Below are 22,898 nucleotides of genomic sequence, written 5' to 3'. Positions count from 1 at the left end.
ACACTTTATTGTTGGAGATGTTTTCTGTTTACTCCTCCGCTCTGCCTGATGTTATTGCAGAGCGGCCAATAGCATTGTCCATCCATTTCCCAGGGAAATGCTTTATTTGTTGGCTTTGCACCAACAGACCCCCAGAGAGGACCACAACTTGCAGATTTACTGCTAAACAGACAGCCCTCCTGTTTCTTAGTAGTTTTATTGGTCCACTGACCAGAAAAAATGTTGGCATTGTACAATTCTGCAAACCACGGATGTGTCACATTAGCATGTGAAGTTTCAATAACGCTGTGGTTAACGTGGTTAGGTTAGGACACAGAAAATACTTTTGATTTGGGAAAAACCTTGTTTTGGCTCAAAATATCCATTTTTGCGGCATACAGTAGCTGCTAGAGCAGGCGCCCTGTGTACAAAGGCTACGTCCTCACCGCAGCGGACACAAGTTTGATTCCACCCTTTCACCTTTAAAGAAATTCCCAGGTTTGGGGGGAAAAGCAGCGATGCAGCAAAGTTTCCCCCCAATGTTTCTGCAGCTGGAAACACAGTATCTGCGTTTACATGCAAACTTTCTCAGTCTGATTGAAATCAATCTGATTAGAGATTTCGGGTCACTGTTTACATGGGATGTCTGAAACGATCTGGTGGTTACACGTGTGGAAACGGAGCAGCTGTGTGACACGCACAGAAATGATGACGACCGACACTTTTCACACACTCGCTCCACAAGTGAATTTTCTCGCAGTGAAAATAATCGCTAACTTTTGACAGCAGCACAGGAGTGAGTGAGTTACTATGGTTACAGGGCTGCCACTCAAACTCACGGCTAAAATGGAGATTTATCGTCTGTTTAGCGCAGTGTTTGCTGTTGCAACAGCATGACGCCAAAGTACTTCTACCGGAGGCAATGAAGAGGAGGAGAAGGCGAGCACATGGAGCATGTGCAGAGGGAGCACGATCAATCAGCGTCATCGTTTACGTGATACAAATTCTCTTTTGATCTGCTTATGAAAAGGTATAGGTTTTTTAAGGTTTTTCCTCTGGCGACGGCGCTGATCTTGTTGGTGTCAGTGGTCCAGTGTTTTGGATGAAGTAGACTGTACAACATGGACAAGAGCTTCTCCAAGATTCACGCAGATTATTGAGTTCACCACAGCTGCATTCAGGGGATGAAATATGAGAAAATGCAAGCAGACGTACTGAGTTTATGTATGTTTGGAGTGACGGAGTCGCCCTTCTTCAGGTAGGAGGCTCTGAACCCGTCGACGGACAGCATGATGAGGGGAGGACGGATGAAGCTGAGCGGAAAAAAAAAATTAAAGACATAAAACACAGTTAGCACAGATTGATCCTTCATTTGCCAGTTTAACCCTTTGAAACCTCAAGCAACATCACTTTTCTTGTGCTTCTTTCAGATGCCTGTCGTGAGTATTTAAACCTTTGAACTCTGAGCAATTTTTTTCAAAAACATGAGAAAAAAAGCATCTAAGAAATGTTCCACAAACTGCAAGACAGTGATAGATGTAGGAAGTTAGTTTTTAAAAAAGAAAGAAAATGTCTTGGGGAAAAAGAAAAAACTGTGGAAAATCTGTATTTCTAATGGTTGTTTATCAGTATAAGTAAGTATAAGTATTATATTACGATAAATTATTTATTATTACATACTTAAAAATTATGTTACAGAATTCTTGAAATTTCCATGCACCTTTTTCCCCAGGTCATTTCCTCCTTTTTTGTTAGTTTGTTTGTTTGTTTGGGGTTTTTTTTGGGGGGGGGGGTCTTTTTTTTCTACTGTACTTCGGGTAATTTTCTTGTATTACGATTTTTTTTGCTAATTTTTGGGTCATTTCTTCAACAGGTTTAATTACACTTTTTAAAGTTCAAAAGTCCTCATAAATATGGTATGTACTGATTACACAGAACACATTTTTAACCACCTACTCTTAAATAAAATAAAAACTAAATATGTGGATTATACCGTGTTTTATATCGGCACACACACTCTTACGCTGTCTTGTTTGACGCGAGTGTCACACTCACCCTGCAGGACATTCAGCCGTCTTGATCTCCTCACATCCTCCGTGCACCCATGTAGCCTCACCTCGAGTGGAAACAGAGTCATTACCTACTTTCATGCACATTCACTTTATTATATGTTACATAGAGACGCATCGTGGTGAGTACCTCTGCAGAGCGACTTGTAGTTGGAGCAGCAGTCTCCTTTCTCCAGACAGTCGTCCGAGCAGTGACAGGCGTGGTCGCCATTCCTCTCCTCCCCGCAGCGATCCTGCGTGCACTCAAAACCGCCCGCTGAGACACAAGAAGGAGGAGAGTTCATCATAAATCACTTTACACAATCACAGTGAGGTTAAATGATGAACATGGTAAACATCTCAAATAAATACTGCGAGTTAAACTCGAGGCCCCTGACGTCTCTAAAAACTTTGAATTACTTGTATAAGCAGAGCAGATGTCGTAAAAACACAAGTAGCTCGTGGCTGTAGAATCCATTTGGAGAGGTTGAGTTCAGTTTTGGAAAAAGTCCCAGTGTTGTTTGCTTAATGTTTTCAAGATGAAACTGCGGTCGCACTCGGCCAAGCTCTAAATTAGCGTCAGATGAAAATTGGCATTTTGGCTCACTCCAGCACAGTTGTTCTTTGTTCATGTGCTATTAGTTACAGCAGAAAGCACTTATCATGTTGAGTAAACTGAGATTTCTAAATACTGGAGCTACTGTAGTACTGCTGTATAGTATTGCAAACTAATTTAGTGATAAATGTATAGTATCACTGATACTGACAGTATAAACAGTAGCAGCATCAATAAATGTGTGAATCTGTTGAATTTGTGTACAAAATGTGGAAATAAACCTGTTTCAGTGGGTAACATGATCCTTCATGCAGTGGTCGATAAGACCAAAGTGCTAAAATGACCCAAAACGTGTTGCAGCTTCAGACGCAATGCCATCTCAAAGTCACAAACAAAGATCCAAAAAAATACAACAACTGAAATGTGCTACAAGTGAAAAAAAATGCTGCAAAAGTTCAAAAAATACATTAAAAATAAATAACAGCAAACATGGTGCAAATACAGAAACGATGCAAAGTCAAAAACCAACAAACTGATAAATATATTTTTAAAAAAGAGTTCAGGTGAGAGAATCCACGGTTAACAGCAGATGATGTTGTCATTAACTCTTTGAAACCTGAGAAAATTGGTTTAACTTCTTCCATAGGGAGATGGCAATGAGCTAACATGGCCCAAAAAGTTGCAAGAAATTAGAAAAAAAAGAAAGAAAGAAAAGAAAAGAAAAGAAAAGAAAAGAAAAGAAAAGAAAAGAAAAGAAAAAAGAAAAAAGGAAATAAATAAATAAAATAAATAAAAGTTAAAGAAAATCTAAAACAAACAAGAAAATTATGTGAAAACTATGTCAAAAATTTAATAAATATATGTATATATATTTTCGTTGTGAAAACTGGCAATGCATGGATCCTTTGAAAATGGTGATATAACAGCTGCACTTCACACATGTTGCACTTCAGCGGCGTGTCATTACAAAGTTACACCGCCAACTTCTGGCCTGGCATACTTCAGGATTTTTGGACTTTTTGCAGATCGGTGCACACGAGGATCCTTCGTACAAGGTTATCACGTGTTTGTTTTCAGTAGGACCGTTCTCATCTAAACCGGGCCTAAGCAGGCTACAACAAAAACTTCATCCCTTTGTTTTTTGGCCAAAGACCTGATTGCAACAAAATGTTTTTTAATGAGATCCTGCTGAACTATAAAACCGGACAGAAAATAACCTCACGTTGAAAATAATAATTAAAAGACGATCAAACCAGGAGAGGCGATTCGGGTGATGTCAGACTGACCTGTTTTCAGGCAGTGCTGGTCGAAGTCGGAGCAGCAGCTGTAGTAGGTTTTACACAGATTGTCACATCTGCATCCTGGAGGTTTGGCCTCCTCCAGCTCAAAGCATCTCCCCTTGCAGGAGCCCGCTGAGCTGACCCACTCTGAGACGACTGCAGGGAGGAGAGGGACACGGTCAGACACAACTGCTGCACACGTACCGGATTCATCTGCAAAATATTAATCTGTTGCCCACATTCATGGACGGACGAAGGCCTTTAACTGCAAACAGAACACACTTTAACTACAAGCTGTTTTTCAAAGCGCTCTGCAGGCTGCCTTCACTTCACCCAAACTAACGAACTTTTTGTCCTGTTGAGGTTTCATTACAGCAGCTCACGCTGGGACTGTTTTACAAACTCCTCTGTGTCTGAACTCTGGCTGCCGAACAGAAACGTTTTAATTTAATGCATCAAACAACTGAATTCACATGATCCTTTTTTTTTCCACGTCTGTGTTTGATTTTTGGTTCTGGATTGGGTTTTATTTTTCATCGACATAACTAATAAAGCCTTTGAAACCAGAGCAACTTGGTTAAAAAACAACATGGCCAAAAAATAATTATAATTGCAAAAAATTAGTTACAAACTAACAAGAAAATTACCTGAAAATAAGCTAAAAAGAAGAAGTAAAAAAGAGGAAAATAAACAAGAAAATGACCCAAAAAAAAGGCTGAAAATTGGAAAAAAAAAAATATATATATATACACACTTTTTTTGTGACATACTTTTAATGTATATTTTTCATGAACATGAAAATAGTTTTCTGGGCATTTTTCTCTCATCTTTTTTCCCTTTCTTGAAGAACAATTTTTTCAGGTCACTTTCTTGTCACCTTTTAATGTATAGAAGTTTTTTTTATCTGATTATATATTTCACCATATATTTATGTTTGCTCAAGTTTCAAAGGGTTTTAAAGAGGGTCATAACATAAAAGTGGTCTCTCTCTAAGAAGACGCAAATACTTTTGAAATTGGTGCCACATGAGCAGAGAACAGTGAAAAAGGACCGTAGCCTTCAATTTCGAGAAAAAGGCAACGCAGCAACTTCGTCTTGGTTTATATTTGATCAGCTTCAGTTTTTTCTGCCTTCACTGTGCAGGAATCACACATTGGGCACGTTTACATGGAGCCTGTAAATCTGATTTGAAATGGTTTAAAAGCCCAAACAGATGAAACATGATCCACCTTAATCAGCTTAAACAGGCCCAAAGTGATCCAGGTTTCGGTTGCAGAGGGGAGTTTAAACCTTTCTATAAACCGACCAAAAGAAAATGTATATCATGTAATCGATGAAGCGGACTGATCTCTGCACATGCTCCGTCCTTACGTAAGAAGACGTGACAATGTATATTTCTCCGCTGCCAGAAAACGCAGACTTCCAAGCAGAAGTGACGTTTGTTTTTAATCCAAACTCTTAAAAATTGAAAATGATTAAAAGCTTTAAAGCAACAGCGAATACGTTGCTGAACAGAGAGCGCTGTGCTGCTGACAGCAGTTATCCGTTACTTATTTTTCACTGCGATAAAATGCACTCGTGGTGTGAAAAGTATCAGTTGCATGTGTCTCATGGTCAATGCGAGAGTTCGCAGTCCTGTAAAGTTGATATATTCATAATTTTTGACAGTTGACCCGAAATCAGATTGATTTCAATCAGACTGAGAAAAAGTGTGCACGTAAATGCAGCAACCATTTTGATTCAAAGCCTTTAACTCTGAGGTATAAGAGAGTGAAAATGGTCCCTGCATGCAAGCATAGCTCTACATGAAGATAAATAATTCAATAAAAACAACTAAATGTAACTGTTATTGTTTTATGTCTCTGTAGATTATATCGTCTTCATATCTGGCAAAATGCACTAAAACGAATAAATGCCTTGACGGAAAAAAAAAAATCGACCTACTTTTGTAAATAACCTGTAACAATATTAGGTATTCACACTTTTTTTAGGGCTACAACCTCCGGTTTCACTTTGTTTGCATGCAAAATCAGCTTTACTCCACTACATCAAGAGCTGCTCCAAATCTCTAAAAGCATCTCGAATCGAAGACGGAGGCTGTTCTCACCTTTGGTGTGAGTCGGTGGGCTGTCTCCTCCCTCTGAAGGTCTGCTGGCTTGAAAAACATAAGCTCTGCTGACGTCAGTTCCCCACAGACAGAACACAACCACTACCTGCAAAAAACACAGACCAGACCGTCAAAAAATGCACATTAAATGATTGTTGCATTTAAAAAGTGATACCTCATTAAGGTCAAAGGTCAGATTCAGCAGAAGCAGCTCTGGGTCGAGTAGCACCTCAGTGTCTTAGTTAAGAAAACTAAGAAATACAAGTAAACAGTTTTATTCGTCTAGAGAAGATATTCAATGAGTAATAAAATACATTTTTTTCTATAAAATTTGACGTTTGACCAACTAAATGGAGAATCTCTCATATCTCACCATACTAGTGTTATAATAGACCAAATTATTATGTTTAATATTATCCCGTTTCTCATTTTTTTCTCTTTCTTTTATTGCATTGTTGTACTACAATTTACTAGCTTCATTTTTATGTGAATCATCTCGTGCACATTTATTTTATTGTCTGATAATTTCATGTAAATTGGTGTTTTTGCACTGTCAGTATATGACTGTGTTGTTTGCATATTTTGTAAAAAATAAAATAAAATAAACAAAAAACAAAAAAAAAAACAAATAGAATACTAGGACACCGTTCATCCCAAAATCAAAAATACATACAGCTGGTGGATGTAGTTTGGTAGAAAGAAAGTAGTTCCTACATAAAACTACAACAACAACAACAAGGTCTGTGGATTATTTTTAGTAACCGGATCATGGTTTCTGGGAAGAGACACGCTGTTGAGTTTTAACTTTTTTAATTTAATTTAATTTGATTTTATATTTTATTTTGTTTTATTGTATTATTGGTTTTTATTTTAATTCATTTTATTTTATTTTTTGGCACTGGCAACACAAGGCGAGTGCCATCTACGTAGTCCCATTAAAGTTTAAAGAAATCTCTACGGCTGATATCTCCAACACACAGAACGATCCAGACTGATAAACAGCGCCGCAGGTTAGAGGAAAAATATCTGCTTTTGATTTTGGGGTGAACTGTCGCTTTAATGAGAATATTTCTCGATATAAACTCTTTAAAGACGGTCACTGCTCCACCACGTCGCCCTGACCAGGAGTTTGTTTTCCTCTCTTCTGAGACACAATCACATCTCACCAGAGGGGTCAGAGGTCAACGGGCAGCCAGGAACGGCGGCCGTGGGAAAGTTAAGCGTTGTGTGATTCCACTCCTTCAGCTCGGAGAGAAGAGGCCGGCACTGATAAACACGCACACAGTGTGCCGCGCACAGCTGACTGAGACGCTCACAGCAGCAGTGACACAGACGTGCACACGATATCAGCCAGATTACTTTCTGAGGTCAAAACATTTCAGAAGGCTTAACATGATGCTTTCTATAAGAGCAGAGCTTTTCTTGGTTTCAAAGAAGCAATCAGAAACAGATGCAGATTCTTGTGAAATACTGGATAGTTTTGAGTTTTAAGGACAGAAGCTAAATCAGTTTTGAAACCAGAGCTCTAAATATCATTTGGTGAGTCACTTTTAATTTGAATTTTACCGTCAGCTCAGTGGGCGGGTTTCCGTGGACCCTCAGATTGCGCAAAGAGAAATTATGAATATAAAATAAGCTTAATCAAAACATTCACTTTTTGTAAAACTTTCCTAAAGCTAAGAAAATCAATGTCAAAATGTGGGACGACAACGTTTTTACTAACAACACTTTTCTAGCAACACGTCTCAGTGTGATCGGCCCCTTAAACTTGGATGGTTAGTATTCCTTCAGTGTTCATTGTTTAGGTTTTTATGGGAGCCGAATTATCCACAGAGGTCTCAAAACAAATCGACCAGCTGATTTAAAACAGTTAAAAACGCAAATAAAGCAGTTTCCCTTTTAAAGGAAAATGGTGTTTTTCTGATGCTGCTCTCGTCGCAAATCTGCTATTAGCTGACGCAAATATGCAAAACCTGAATGTCCCCTATCTGTCACCAGTGTTTGTTTGGTTTGTCCCTTCTGGGCTACTGTAGAAACATGGTGGTACAACATGGCGATCTCCGTAGACGAGGATACGCTCCCTCTGTGTAGATATAAACGGCTCATTCTGAAGTAACAAAACCACAAAGATCCTTATTTTAAGGTGATTATACACTTATACTTCTTATATTATCTTTAAATTCTGCAAAAATATCCTCCTAAATCCTACAAACTGGACCTTTAACATATCGGCCTGATTCATTACTAATGACTGGCTTCACAGGTGTCCTCCATATGATGATGATGATGATGATGATGATGACGATGATGATGATGACATCACCGCCTCGCTCTGACAGAAACGGGGACAGTACATAGTGTAACCATTAACCTACAACTTTTGCTTACCTTTACCTCCCCCAGGTAAACAAATGTGTGTGTCAGTGTTGACAAAGAGCATTTCCATCATCATCATCATCATCATCATCATCATGCATCCTGTCCCAGAGTCTGTCAGAAATAAAAAATAACGCCACCCCAAATCTGCAGCCGCTCCATAATTCATATTCCTGCTCACACTTATGTCATCTCCTTTTCTCTTGAGGTAAAGCTTCCAAATTTCAGAGCTTGCATTGATGTGAGGCAAAGTGCAGCTCTCGCGCTCGCAGGTCGATACATCAGCTCTGCAGCAGCGCGGGGGAGGGAGGGGGAGGGGGAGAAGCGAGAGAGAGAGAGGGAGCTGCTTTCCAAATGAAAGCTAAAAATTAATTAATTAATTAAAAAAACTGAGTCAAACTACAAAACTGTCACAGTCTTACCGTACCAAATTTCCCAATAGCATGTTCCAAAGAGTGAATCCACTTTTAGCATTCCAACTGGGAAAAAGTGAAACTCAGAAAGTGTCCAACAGTCCGGTGGAAGCTCCTCTGTGCGCCTCTGCGGATCGATGCAGCGCAGGGGTCCAACTCTCTCTCTTTCTCTCCCTCCCTCTCTTTCTCTATCTATCTATCTCTCTCTCTTTCTCTGTGTTTGCCTTTGCCTCTGCCTCTCTCGGTCCTGAGCCAATAAGCATGAAGTAATGGTGACAGCTGCGCTCTGGTACAAGAGTGCGTCAGGTCGGGGTGACGCTCCGGAGTCCAACACAGTCAGCAGCACTGAACTGAGAGGGAGAGGGAGAGAGAGGGAGAGGCTCCCTGAGGGAGAAGAGGGGCTTTTCACTTTTCACTCAGGCTCAGACAAACATGGAGGTTTCACTGGCCTTGAGTGCACCTCAGTGACAACATGGAAATGATCCGGTGATTGATGTGGCAGCTCTTGCAGACTCTTAATTGGCTATTTTGCAGAGTTCATGCTGCATGAAATTCCTGAACATTTAAAGGAAGAACTGTCTTGGACATTTAAGAAAAGATCACTCCGTAACTGTCCATAGATTTGTTTTTAATTTTTTTCTATATTATTATTATTAATAACAATAATAATTATTGTTATTAATAATAATGATTAATAATAATAATAATAATAATAATAATAATAATAATAATAATAATAATAATAATAATAATATCATCAACAGTATTTTTTTAAATTTTATCTATTTATTGTTTTTTTTTATTTACACCTTTTTTTGTTTCCTGCTGTGTGTGTACCGCTGAAAATACTACTGGATCTGAGACAGGCATGTATATCGCCTGTATGCATACACTGAATGTTTATTAAGAAATGCCAATTAAAAAGCAAATTACAAAAACAAAAGAAATTCCTAAAAAAGTTATCAATTTAAAAAAAATGTTTTCCAGGCCTCAAACTTATTTTAATTTTATAGAAAAAAAGTCAGATTTCTTTGAGAATAAATTGTAATAATCCAAGAATAAAGTCATGATTTTAGGAGAAAAAAAGTTGTAATTTAATGGAAATTTTTACGATCATTTTTTTCAGCGTAGAGTGCCCCAGACATGACGTTTTCCTGTTGGCCAAACAGAAAGCTAACGTCGTACTGGCTCCCCAATAGAATTTTTCCAATAGATTTTAGATTATTGCAAAAAAAAAATAACCTCCGTAGAAACCAATTGCCTTGAAAAATGTAAGTAAATATAAACATTAATCTTAATTTTTGTTTACTTCATATATAATCGGAAAATTGAGTTATATTTACTTAATTTTGTGAAGTTGTTGCAACCTAAAAATGACTAGTTTAATTAAAATCTTTCTTAGTTTTAGCAACTTCAGTAATGCAAGTCATATAAAAAATCATACTTGTATGTTATTACACATGTAAATAAAACTTTTAGATCTCCTAACTTTATCATTGGTGAAATCCTCTTTTTTAGGATCTAGTTAAGTCACACTAACTCGGTTTACAGAAGTAGCTAACACTTAAAAAGAACAAGATTATTTCAGATGTCAGTTTTAAGTTGTGACAACTTCACAAAATTAAGTAATTACAGCTCCGAGATGACTTTAAGTAAGACCAACTTGTCAGATTTTGCAGTGTTTGAATTTGTTTGAATCGACGTCAAGTCAAGCTCAAAAAACTATATGCTGACTAATCAAATGCTCAGCATTTCCCAACATCTTACGGTAAACTCACAGCTGAATATAGCGACTGTAAGCTGGAACTGCAGAAAGAGAAACGCTCAAAGGAAATCAGTAACCCACTGAAGAAAGACAAAAATAAAAGGATATTAGTAACGTACTGCAGAAAGACAAAAAGTTAACCTCCATGTTAGTCACTTACTGCAGATTTTATGGTTACGGGGCGACCTTAGTCTGAGTATTAACATACCATTCAACTTCAGTTAATAGCACAGGCTATATTTTGCATAAACCACTATTTTATTGGGTGCATACTAAACTGGGATAGTTGTGTACTGCTGGTTTGAAGCCGCAGTTTTGGCATTTCTGCCGCTGCCATCTTGGATTTGGATCCAGAAGTGACTATATTTGGATGACAGGGTGGAGCTGTGGAGGAGTGAGGGCTGGATATGACTTACAGACTAAAGCGACGCCTCGCAGACAGTTTGTCATTCAACCTGTAACTTTAAACCTCACCAAAATATAAATAAGTGAGTTATAAAAAAATCCACCTTGTAAAGTTGTCGTGGAATTTTACATTCGCTATAGACCAAAACTGTTTTTATGCCAGGCTGTAAACGTGTTTATTTCTGCTGGAGGTTTGACATTTTAAGATGGGCGTCTCGAGGAGGAGATAAAACTCGCAGAATCAGTGACTTCTTTTAAATCACTTTTTAAAACCCATTTTTTTATAGATTTGCTTTTATGTAATTTCGTCTTTTTATATTTATTTATTTATTTATTCTAACGATTTCATTTATTTCTTATTTTATTTCCTTTTATTTGTGGTTTTATGGCTTTTGTTGCTTCTGTTGTATTTCATCTTTTCTTTGTTATTTAAGGAAGTGAAGTTTTTGACAGCTTTGAGTCTCAGCTTATTTTTCTACCTTTAAACCTGCTATATGAATCTATTAATATTTTTATTACCTATAAAAAATATATTATCAAAGGAACTGTAGCTTTTAGTGCTTTGTTTTTCAGCCTCAGAGATTACACCTTTGAAAAATAAATATGTAAATAAATTTGAAATAAATATGCAAATAAATTTGAAATAAAATCCATGGTTCAAGTGAAATAAGTCAGAAAACCAACACCTTGTTGCAAATGCATCCAGGAGACCTGCTGCAAATGCATTAAAAATAAAATCTTATTCTTAATATTCTTAACTTAAAATATATTAAAATTCTACAATCCTTTATGCATACAGTAAAGGGAGAAAGAAAAAAAGTTGAGCTCACATTAAAATAAAAATATAAAAACAATCTAATTAATAAAATTTTATTTACTTATTTTTTTTAAACACTCTTTTGTTAGAGAGTGTGGATGTTGCTGAGAGCCTGCTGGATCGTACCTGTCCACATCCTGCTGATAGTTTGACCCGCAGAGTCCAGGTGTGCTGAAACTCAAGCTGCAGTCTGACTTCCTGCCAGGATGAGCCAGATAAGAACGGCCTCAGGTGAAGCGACACATCGTCCAATCAGATTGTTCTGTGGCCAGTGGAAAGGTAATCTGTGCCGGAGGCAGCACTCACTCTCTCTCTCACACACACACACACACACACACACACACACACACACACACACACACACACACACACACACACACACACACACACACACACACACACACACACACAGGTTTCATAACTTCAAACCTCTCAACATGTTTTGTATTTGTGTTCACATCTAGGAATATCTGTGTGTGTGTGTGAGTGTGTGTTGTGTGTGTGTGTGTGTGTGTGTGTGTGCGTGCGTGCGTGCGTGCGTGCGTGTGTGTGTGTGTGTGTGTGTGCGTGTATGCGTGCCCATGCATATGTCAATGTTTATGTCTGTGTGTGGTCTTTGTAAGACGAGGATGTTCGCCTCGAGGTGATGGATGTACAGATCACTTTTCAAAGCCGGGAGAGATTTGTATGGACAAAATGTTCCCGGCAGAGTGCAGGCCTGTCACAGAGATGTGTTTTGATAGCAGCGCTGTGAAAAGAAGCTGCGGCTTTCTGTGCTATTCATCCCAAATCACAGCGCAGACAAACATCTTACGAAGACTGATACCCGTCTCGCAGCAGAGGCATTTATCTGCTGCAGAGACAGCTTTCAACAGGAGAGCTCTCTGCTCAGCGCCGAGTCTTTGTCTCAGTGTTTACAGAGGAAAACACTCAGACGTTCACATGTTCACTGTCGGCTCACCACGGGCCTCAGGTGTCTCTGAGCTTTGTGTTATCTCAGAGAAGGAACGAGGCGTGCGCTGGAAAATCTGACAAGTTGATTTTACTCTAAGAAATCGGGGCAACCAGTTGCCCTGAAAAATGTAAGCAAATAGTTATTAATATTAATTGAAGTTTACTTTTCTTAATTGGCATTGGTTTAACTTAAAAATGACTATTTTTATCAAACCAATCTTTCTGTTTTAGCATGCCAAAGTTCCTAAATCCACGTTCAAATGATAACACTGTGAGAACCATCCCTGTGAACATGGATCAGCAAAAACTACCAAAAACGCTGATGTATGCATGCCAATGCAGAAGTTGGCAGTGTAACTTTGTAATGACACACAATAGAAGAACACCATGCACATGCGCCAAGTGCGGCCGTGACGTCACCGTTTTCACAGGATCTGCACATGGCCAGTTTGCACAACGACAGAAGTCAAAAGTTTACACTCTGTAACCCGGTTTCAAATGTTTGTGTTTTCAGGCCCCTAAAACGCTGTGAAAGAAAGGCCGAACCGCAACAAAAGTTTAACATTTCATGCAAGAACCGTTGCCGTGTAAAAAGGTCCAGTTCCATTTTGTGAAATCCACATGAGGCAGGAAATAACAAAAAAAAGTACTGCAGGCAAAGTTCTTCCAAAATCACATCGTGTCTGCTCCATTACTGACTTGATATTCTGTTCATAATCTCACATAAACAGTACAACACGTTACAGCACGTTACTACACGTTACTACACAGTAAAACACAGTAAAACACAGTAAAACACGTATATCTATCCACACAGACTTTTTGTCATTTTTGAGCCGGACGTCATCACAATCCCTTTAGTCATACGGACTAAACTGCCTTACAGCACCATGAATAACTTAGCCTGCATCTAACACAGAAATAAGATAATAAGTAGCTTACATATAAAAATAACCTCAGCATACGCCACATAAAATATACCGAAACTTACAAAAACGAAGAATGCAGCCAGAACTGGCGGCGTTGTTATTAAACACGGTGGACGGTCAGAGAGCACCGAGCGCGTGGCCTCACTTAATAACACAAATGAACAGAATCGGGCGTGTGCACATGAAACCAGAAGGACAGCATCAGGTAGTAACGCTGTCAGTAACAACGTAAAATAAGGAGTGTTCTCACAAACGGACGGGTCCCACAAACAACTGACTTCCGGGCGTCTGGAGTTCCAACACGTTCTCATCTCGTCACTGTCAGTGACCTTCTGCGTCTACTAATGACGTCTGAGGTCTTATTCTGCGTCAGCTGTTTACGCTCCAGAAAGCCGTAACCATGTCAACAAATGCACATGGTGGGATGACGCCGCACGTCTTTATGTTTACACAACATGAGCACATGCCAACTAACGCAGACTGTGGTTAGGTTTAGGCAAAAGAGTCACATGGTTAGGTGTAGAAAAAAAACGCACACATATCCTCGCAGGAAGTGAACTCAAAGTTGAGTGTGACTCACATACCTCTCCACCAGCCTGCCCAAAAAACGCACTCGTGCATCTTAAAATACATGGCAGCGTTATTACCCGACGCAACCGCTTCTGTCCAGCTGTGTTCTCAAGTGACGCCGTCTGTGCACATCGCCTGTGGACACGCCCGGTGCCATCCAGCTGTCCGCCAGCGTATAATAACAACGCCACCGATTCAGTCCGAGTGCTTCTCATCTATTTTGTACACCTTACCTTCTTTTGCTTGAAGCTATCCATCGGATGCCATGTTGTGTAAACATAACGACCGGCCGCGTCTTTACACCATGTGCGTTTGTTGACAGACAGAGCGTAAACAGCCAACGCAGAAGGAGACCTAAAACGTCAAAAGTAGACGTAGAAAGTCACTGACAGAGCGCCAGCGGACGTCTCTTTTGCCCGACGCGGCACTGAAGCAGTGCAGATTTACAGACTTTACTTGCAGCAGTTGAACATTTTGGGCTTTATGCATACTGAACAACTTCCACAGGACTGAACGGGACCCCGCCTCCAACGCTGTACCCAAATCACTTTTCATTAAATCCATTCTACAAGTATGACCCTGAAAATGAGCAAAATTGGTCCCCTGAAAGCGTCAAACACATCTTTAACTCTGAATAATCAAGACGTTGACAAAAACACAAAATTCCCTGGAAGCTCCACTGTCAGCTCAGCTGTCCAGTTTTAACTTCCTGTTCAAAAAGCAGAAACAAGTGTGATGCAACAGCAGACAGGCGGACGCTGAGTGATAAAAACACTGCTTACACGCAGAGTTTTGTAGTGAAGCAGCAAAAGACTGAACTTACTCAGAAAACAGTCAGAAATAAAGTGTGACTGTTTCAGACGTGCAGGGATTTCTTATTTTCTTCTTTTTTTCCCTTATTTTTATTCTTTCACTCATTTTTCTTTCTTTGTTTTGTTTACATTTTGTTGTCATTTTCATTAAAAAAGTGAAAGCTATAAATCTTTATTTTATAGAGCATCTTTATGTATATGTATGTAGATAACTGATATATTTTATATGCATTCATTGGTGTAGGAAGTTAATGTTTGTATAGATACATTTTGTTAATTGTTTAAATCTGGGGGGATAGTATTAAAAAAATTAGACTTATTGCTACTCCTTTTCAGACACAGATTCAGATTTGTAGCTTATATTCATATTTATATGCTATTCTTGTTTGTTTTCTTTTTGCATTTCATCTCAAGTGTCTTTGAGCACTTAGAAAAGTGCCATATGAGTCCTATCAGTTATTATTTTTAATAGTAGTATTCATAGACATAGATATCCTGGAAAGTTATGGCCATTTGAATAAATAAACTCTGCAGTATTTCTACAGCCACTTTCTAAAGTGCACCCCAAACAAAACATTACAGAAACACTGATAGATTTTGTTATTTCCAGTCACGTTTAATAATAATAATAACATAATACAGGGTGCTCGGGGGTTAGCTGAAGGAGGCAATAATTCAGCTCTTGCATGTTAAATTACATGTGAGTGGAGCACCTGTAACATAATGTCTTCCAGACTTTTTAATGTGTATAAAGCTGTATTAGTTGGGTTTTTAGGGGAGAAAAAGCTTGAAACGCACCACTGACACAGTGTCACCTCGTCCTCACACTCAGCAGATGAACGACTGTGCGGTGAAATGTGCCTTTAATGACGCTGACCGTGGAGCCGCTGCTGTATGTTGATGCTCCTGCAGAGAGTTTGAAGTTCAGAGCACTAAAATACATTAACTCTGCTGACATTTGTGCATCGTAATTCAGGAACAGTAATGTACTTTGGACAAAGTTAATATTTGCCTCACTATGCTCAAACACACACCCACCCACACACACACACACACACACACACACACTCTTGCAAACACACACACACACTCTTGCAAACACACACACACACAAACGAACAGCCTGTTCCAGTGTTCACGTCTGAATTAACGTAAAGCTCCTGCGTCACCCACACGGTTTTTAAGAGATTTATTATGATTTTTTCTCAAAGAAAAGGTTGGATGTTTTTTACCTTCAAAATAAAAAGCGTGTTAAGTCAAGGTGGTTTTTGGTGGTTTTAGAGACACACAGACACACTTTAGATCCCTGAGTTTGGAAATGTTTAACCCTTTGAAACTTGAGCTATTTGGTTCAATTTCCTTTGAAAACACAGAGAAAAGCAGTAAGCAAAAAAAAAGAAAAAGTTCCACAAATTGCAAGAAATAAATCATTTTCTTGTTTTTAAAGTTTTTTAAATTTAATTCATTTATTTTTACAAATTCTTGCAAAATTTTTTGCTAATTTTTGGGCCACTTTTCATCAAGTTACACCTTGCCTTGTCCCCATATTTTTGCAGGAAGTCAGAATTCAGCGAAAATTGCTGTGAAATGTGACCAGAACTTTACAGAGGGACTTCTAACTTCATAATTATATCATATATTTACAATCAAGTTCAAAACTTCATTGCACAGTTCGCCTACAACTGTGACAAACTAACTTATTTTAATATACTGAAAGTACACTGCACTGCAGAGACACCGGACACTGTCCACATGCAGATGTTCAACCTTCATTTGAAGGAATCCACAGAGAAAGGGACAGGAAGTGAATCAGGGGTACACAAGAGATGGCCTTCACACTGGCGCCCCCTGTTGGTAAAAATGGGGACTGACAGGGATTATGAAACAAAGGGCTCTTGGACGCAGACATGCAAAAGGCCTCACAGTCTCCAAACACACTATGTGGTGGTTTTGCCACTTTTTTTCTCTTTCTGTGTCTCTGTGTGGTCGTTTTGTGTCTCTTTGTGATTGTTTTGTTTCTTTTAGAGGTCAATGTGTTGCTCCTTGAAGAATATTTGTGTCTATATTTGTGTAATGGTTGTCGTTTTGTGTATTTGAAATACATTGTGGTTGTTTTGTATCTTTTTGGGGTCGTTTTGTGTCTCTGAGGTATATTTGCATCTCTTTGTGTTGTTGTTGTTCCTTTACATCTGTCAATACTCACATTTGTCTCCTTGTTGTCATTTTGTGTCTCTTTGGGGAATATTTGTGTTTTTATTTTTATTTCTTGGATCAAGTGGACCCAAATGCGGGAAAATGCAGAGAACAGGAACATAATGAGTTCATTTTTTTACATTTCAAAGTTGGAGCAGAGAAACAGCAAACTGAAGGTAGCACAACCAAATCAAAAGGATCCAACAAAGAATGAAAACCAAAATACAAACCAGTGTGACGAGCAGCTGCAGTGCAGGTGGAGAAAAGCGCAGAGAAGCTCAGGTGAGGCCGATCAGGTGATTATTGCCCCGTTTACACGTACACGGTTACTTTTAGAAACGGAGAAATATTCCTGCGTTTGCACCCTTCGTTTACACGCAAACGGAGAATTCGCCTCTGAAAACGATGCTTTTTAAAAACTCCGGCCAGGGTGGAGATCTTGGAAAACGCCGGTTGCCCGTTTGCGTGTAAACGGAGCAAAACGGAGAAAACGCAGGCAGCAGACGTCACAGTATGCGACAGAACTTGCACTCGCGTCAAAAGTGCGACCTATGTTTACATGTTGCTATGGTAACCATAGAGCAGCAGCCGTATTTATGTTGGCGCAAGCCCTCCTCTCATGCTTACATTTACAACTACAGCTGATTTATTACATGGAGGAGCAGAGACGGATGAGTGTTGCTATTTTCGGGGTTCTGATTGGCTAACGTGGGCTTCAGCTTCTCGTTACACTGCCACCTACAGGTTTGGAGGGTCCTGGCAGCAGACATACACGGGTTCGTGTAAACGCAAAGTTTTCTGAAAACGGATACGTGTGCACGGAATTATTTTTGAAAACGGAGAGGGTGAAATGTCCGTTTCTAAAAATAACCGTGTACGTGTAAATGGGGCATAAGAGGAGCTGATCGGCTGAGAGGAGCAGGCAGGACTAATGAGGCTGATGCAGAACAGCTGTGAAGGTGAGAAATGAGAGAAAAGCAGCACAGGAGCACAACGAGGAGAAAACACACTGAACTGAAACCGAAAAACACACAATCTACTTAATGCTAAACCAACTGAGTGACAACAATATGAGACTAACTCAAATTAAAAAAAAAAAACTTAAAGATGACAAATCATTAAGACACTGACTGTGACGTGAGCACGCGTTAATCTGAATGATATTTTGGGCCCCTGAGCCTTTGCCTGGTGGGTCCATGCAGGCATCATCATGCTACTGAAGCTTTATGTACTGATGAGCTGTTTATGTGTGATCTTTTTTTTTACTTTTTATACACAGTTCTCTTCACCTATTTTTTATTTCCCTTTTCTGCAGATATACCAAGATTTTTACAGTGTGGTATTATTACTTTTACTTAAATACAGGATCTAGATACTTACTCACTGCTGTAAAGACAACAAAGTGAGGTGATAATACATAACTCTGGACCTTGAACGTGTCAGAGGCTTTTCTCCAGCAGAGAGCAGCATTTCATCTGTTACAGGAGAGAGGAGGAGAAAAAAGTAAGGATCAAAATACACACGAGTTTACTTTAAAGTAGTACTGTAGCTGCACAAATGTACTCCAAATACCACACAGAGATACTGCACACAAACTAAAATGTATCTTACTGTATCTCTTGGTCATAATTTCACAGTGTTACACGTGTGTTCATTTCATATGTGAGAAACGCAGCAGTGGAAACCTCCAGGTGTAATAAATACTCAGAATCAATAATAAGAAGCACAGACATAATGTCCTGTGTACTTCAGTCCTGCAGCCTGTGAGTTTATTGATCCATGAAATCAATGAGAAATAACAGCGTTATATCATAAAGCTGCTCAGGTTATGAGAACAAGGTGACATCATCAGATTGTTACAGCAGATGTGCAAAATCTTATTTTCTGCTTGAATTTTCCGTCACTTTAACTTGAAGCAGTTGTTAGGTTGTTAAAATGATGTGGAAATGTTCTCTACAGTTATGTAAATGAAGATTTTTTATAAAAAGAAAAAATATATTTTCTTTAAAAATCAGTCAAAACTTTTTAAAGAAAACAATATATTTGAATTTAAAGAAAGATTTTTTTTTTACCATTTTTTTCTGAAAAATAGCCCCCCAAAATTTTGACCAAAAATAAAAAAGTCTAAACATTTTGGCAGTCAAATAAGTAAAAGAAATACAGTGATTTAAAGTTATATGCCTCTCTCCTAAATCCCCCTTTTTGCACCACCTGCTCCCTCCCATTAATAACAACAGTCCCTAAATTCTACTTAAATATTCTGTGTTAATCCTGTTCTAATTTATTATCATTTTTTCAGTAATTATACATATTTTAAAAAGCTTCTGTGTAATAATGAAAAGGAACTGAGAAGGAGTATCGATGGTTGTTTCAGAAATCATTAAAACCGGCCTCAAAGTCCTGGAAAGTCCTGGAAATATATTGGTAAAAATGTGTGTGAACCCTGAGTCATGATGCTGTTTAATCAGTCACACCTGATTATCTTTGAAAAGGAGAAGTGCTCATTGACCTGGATTTTAACACATTTGCAAACAAAATTTAACAGAAAAATATTTGTTCAGTGCACAAAAAAGTCTCAGATCTTAAATTTAAACCTTGAAAACATTTGGAGCAAAAACAAAGTCATTGTATTGAATTGTCTGTTCAGTGTTTGTTGCGTGGGTTACCTGGTAAACAGGTGTGAACTGGAAAACTGTGACTTCATCACATGTTTTTTTTTACTTTAAAAACACCTGATCTGAGCGAGACGTGCAGGGAAACAGTGAAATGATGAAGTCACCTACTGACAGTAACATTTAGGTCATTTGTGACAGTTTCTTCAGTTCAGCCCTGAACTGTTACAGTCGCACATTTACAGCTGCTGCTCCTGTTTGAACTCAACTGCTTCTAAGATGAAGGTAAACAAATAAATGAAGTGATGCACACATGCTGCAGAGTTACCCGGCGATGTGCACATCTCACAGGGTCACTGTGTCAAAGGTCACGAGGCTGCTGAGTTTGTTTTTAGGTTTTTAGCGCAGACCGTCGGTCGGATAGATCAGGACTCAAACTTTCACATGTAAAAGACCTCCACAGGTCAATTCTTGTAATCCCTCCAAAAATCCCTGACGACAGAACGTTAAAGATGACAGTAATATTTTTCTTTCACAGGAATGCTGCTGTGTATCACTGTTATCTGCATTTTAAGACCCCACATCGACTCCTGATCAGGAACTGAAGCAGCACTGATTGATCGCTGATCGGCTCTGATGTAACGAGTCAGGAATGTTTTTGCTGCAGACACAACAGAATGTGAGCTTATCAGGAGCGTGTTTACTCTGTGCGCAACATGTTGTTGTTGTTGTTGTTGTTGTTGTTGTTGTTGTTGTTGTTGTTGTTGTTGTTGTTGTTGTTGTTGTTGTTGTTGTTGTTGGCGGTGACGTCTGCTGAGTATTTCTCCTTTGTTGTCGTTCTCGGCCACGTTGTCCAACTGACTCAGCTGAAAGGCTCAGACATGTTGAACATTTATGTGTCACTTTTTGCAATAAATAATGTTTAATGTCAGTGAATAACATGAACAAAGTCAGCTGGGGTGCATTTGTACACAACTTCATTTTTTCATCTATCTTTCGTTGACACAATATGTGAAGCTTTTAACCCTTTGAAATTTGAGTAAACTTATTTCAGAAACGCAAGACGAGGGCAATGAGAAACTTACGGAGAACTTACCCAAAAAAATAACAGAAAATTATACCTTAAAAAAAAGCTAGAAACCTGAAAATCACTTCTCATGAAACCTGAAAAAACCCTGAAAAATTTGAATAAAAATAACAATTATTCTGCAAAATAATTGAAATAGAAAAGCTGTTTCTAAAAATGGTTTCTAACATTTTTCTCTCACTTTTAAAAAAAATCCTCCAAATGTACTAATGTCTTGCAGTTTGCAGGACATTCCTTCCCAAGGTGTTCGTTGCCTTTTTCCCACGTTTTCAAAAGAAATCAAACCAATTAGCTCAGAGTTTAAAGGTTTAAAATACCTGTTAAAGGCACCTGAACACATCACAAAAACAGTAATGTCGATTCAGGTTTGAAAGGGTTAAACACGAGATGCTGCTCAGTCTGACCCTGCTCCTCTCAGTATCGACTGATGGAAAGCTTTCGTCTTCATCCCGCCTCTCCTCTGTCCATCAGAGCAGAAATGATCTCTGCGTTTCCTTTTCCTCTGCGGCTGCAGCCTCCTACAGTCGGCATGGCAACCAGGCTGAAGCTCAGGTGTATTTAACCCTTTGAAACTGCATTCAGATGCCTTTCACAAGCTGTTTGACACTTTGAAAACTGAGGACCAACTTGGCAAGAAATGTCCCACAAATTACAAGAAATTAGGAAAAAAGGGGTAATAAAATTATCATAAAATTTGGAGATGATTACTGAAAAAAAAAATTTAAAACAGGGAAAAATGTCAAAAACAACATAGTTATAATTCCAATAATTTTCAAGATTTAAGATTACAATACAGAAATATAGAATATAACAAAATAGCCTTTTTTTAAAATTTATTTATTTATTTATCATTTTTACACTTTTTAGGCCATTTTCTTGTTTTAGTTTTTAATTTTTTTTATTATTTTCAGGTTATTTCCTTGAAACTTTTGCTCAGGTTTCAAAGGTTTAAAAGTATCACCTCTCTTTGTCACAGTGTCATTTTGTTTGCTGCTGAGAAACTCTCTTTGTATTAAAGCTTGTTTTCTGAAGTTGCTCAACCTTAGATTCGAATGGAGAAATCCACGCTGTTATCAGGAAGGACCACAAGCTGCAGCCCGCAGTGAGCGCCGGAGAGGAAAGGATAAACACAGATATTACTGATATTATTCAGCTCCACGGGAACAGTCCGTTCTGGTGCAGATATTAAAAGTAGAAATCACACTTCCTCAAACATATGGCCCAACAGCTGAAGCTCCGGGAATGATTGTGCAAGACTCTCTGCCCTTCAGGACTCCACTAAAATACACTAAAGCATGTTAAATTACTAAAAATCTATCAAATAAATCTTCAGACCCTCCAGATTCCTGCAGACCTGCAGACCTCTACATTTCTGCAGACCACAGACACGAGTGATCAGTGGTGGACAGCAAACAGGTACATAACTCTTTGAAAAATGAGCATATCAGCTTGATCCCTTCCTAAGAAAATAACTGGAAAATAACAAAAAATGAAAGAAAACAAGTGAAGTAAAAAAAAATAAATAAAAACACGACAAGAAAATGAGCTCAAGGAGGTGTTAGCAAATATATAATTATAAGAATTAGAACTATAGTTTTCAGAACATTTTACTCTCAAAACTTTTCAGCTAATTAATAATAATAATAATAAATGACCGAAATCTGAATCCCAAATCTGAACATGACATTTTATTCATCAAAAGAAATCATTATTTTTTCTTCTAATTTAAAGAATTTGAGAAGTTTTCAGTCGAGTCGAGCTTTTCGTAATTTCCTAAACTGTTTGTTTTCTTCTGCAGAGTAAAGATTTTTAAGTTTGCAGCGTGACAAAACGTTATTTTAAAGCTTAAAGTTTATTCTTTCTATAAGAAAAAGATTTCACGTACAGACTCTTCAGCATCTTCAGACTGTTTATTTAAAAACAAACCCTGAAAAAGTTAATTTTTCTTTTAAATCTAAGAAAAGAAATCGATGCACAGCCCCTTTTTTTCAAGTA

At 38.4% G+C, this 22,898-nt stretch overlaps 1 protein-coding gene and 1 long non-coding RNA gene across 3 annotated transcripts in view; one reads left to right on the top strand and one right to left on the bottom strand.

The window, feature by feature from the left end:
• Positions 1-9,084, bottom strand: part of LOC121957412 (autotaxin-like) — a 59,067-nt gene extending 49,983 nt beyond the window's left edge. The window contains exons 1-6 of one of the 2 annotated variants that reach the window (XM_088090814.1): positions 8,774-9,084; positions 5,971-6,076; positions 3,870-4,019; positions 2,179-2,304; positions 2,035-2,095; positions 1,195-1,292 (exon numbers count right to left, since the gene is read on the bottom strand). In XM_088090814.1, the coding sequence (XP_087946940.1) occupies positions 1,195-1,292; positions 2,035-2,095; positions 2,179-2,304; positions 3,870-4,019; positions 5,971-6,076; positions 8,774-8,791 (559 nt within the window). In that variant the 5' untranslated portion in view covers positions 8,792-9,084. The remainder of the gene's footprint in view (positions 1-1,194; positions 1,293-2,034; positions 2,096-2,178; positions 2,305-3,869; positions 4,020-5,970; positions 6,077-8,773) is intronic. The other variant, XM_042505978.2, reaches the window with a different exon arrangement.
• A 9,092-nt stretch (positions 9,085-18,176) lies between these two features.
• Positions 18,177-20,878, top strand: LOC148186730 (uncharacterized). Its single transcript, XR_015779575.1, has 3 exons — positions 18,177-18,392; positions 18,520-18,707; positions 20,355-20,878. It is a non-coding gene; the product is annotated as an uncharacterized LOC148186730 (long non-coding RNA).
• Positions 20,879-22,898: the final 2,020 nt, after the last annotated feature.

Source organism: Plectropomus leopardus, chromosome 17 (assembly GCF_026936395.1).
Source record: "Plectropomus leopardus strain MGB_pleo_1.0 chromosome 17, ASM2693639v1, whole genome shotgun sequence".
In the NCBI taxonomy this organism is placed as follows: Eukaryota; Metazoa; Chordata; class Actinopteri; order Perciformes; family Serranidae; genus Plectropomus; species Plectropomus leopardus.
The sequence above is the reverse complement of the archived record's forward strand: the minus strand, read 5'-3'. Positions and strand labels throughout refer to the sequence as shown.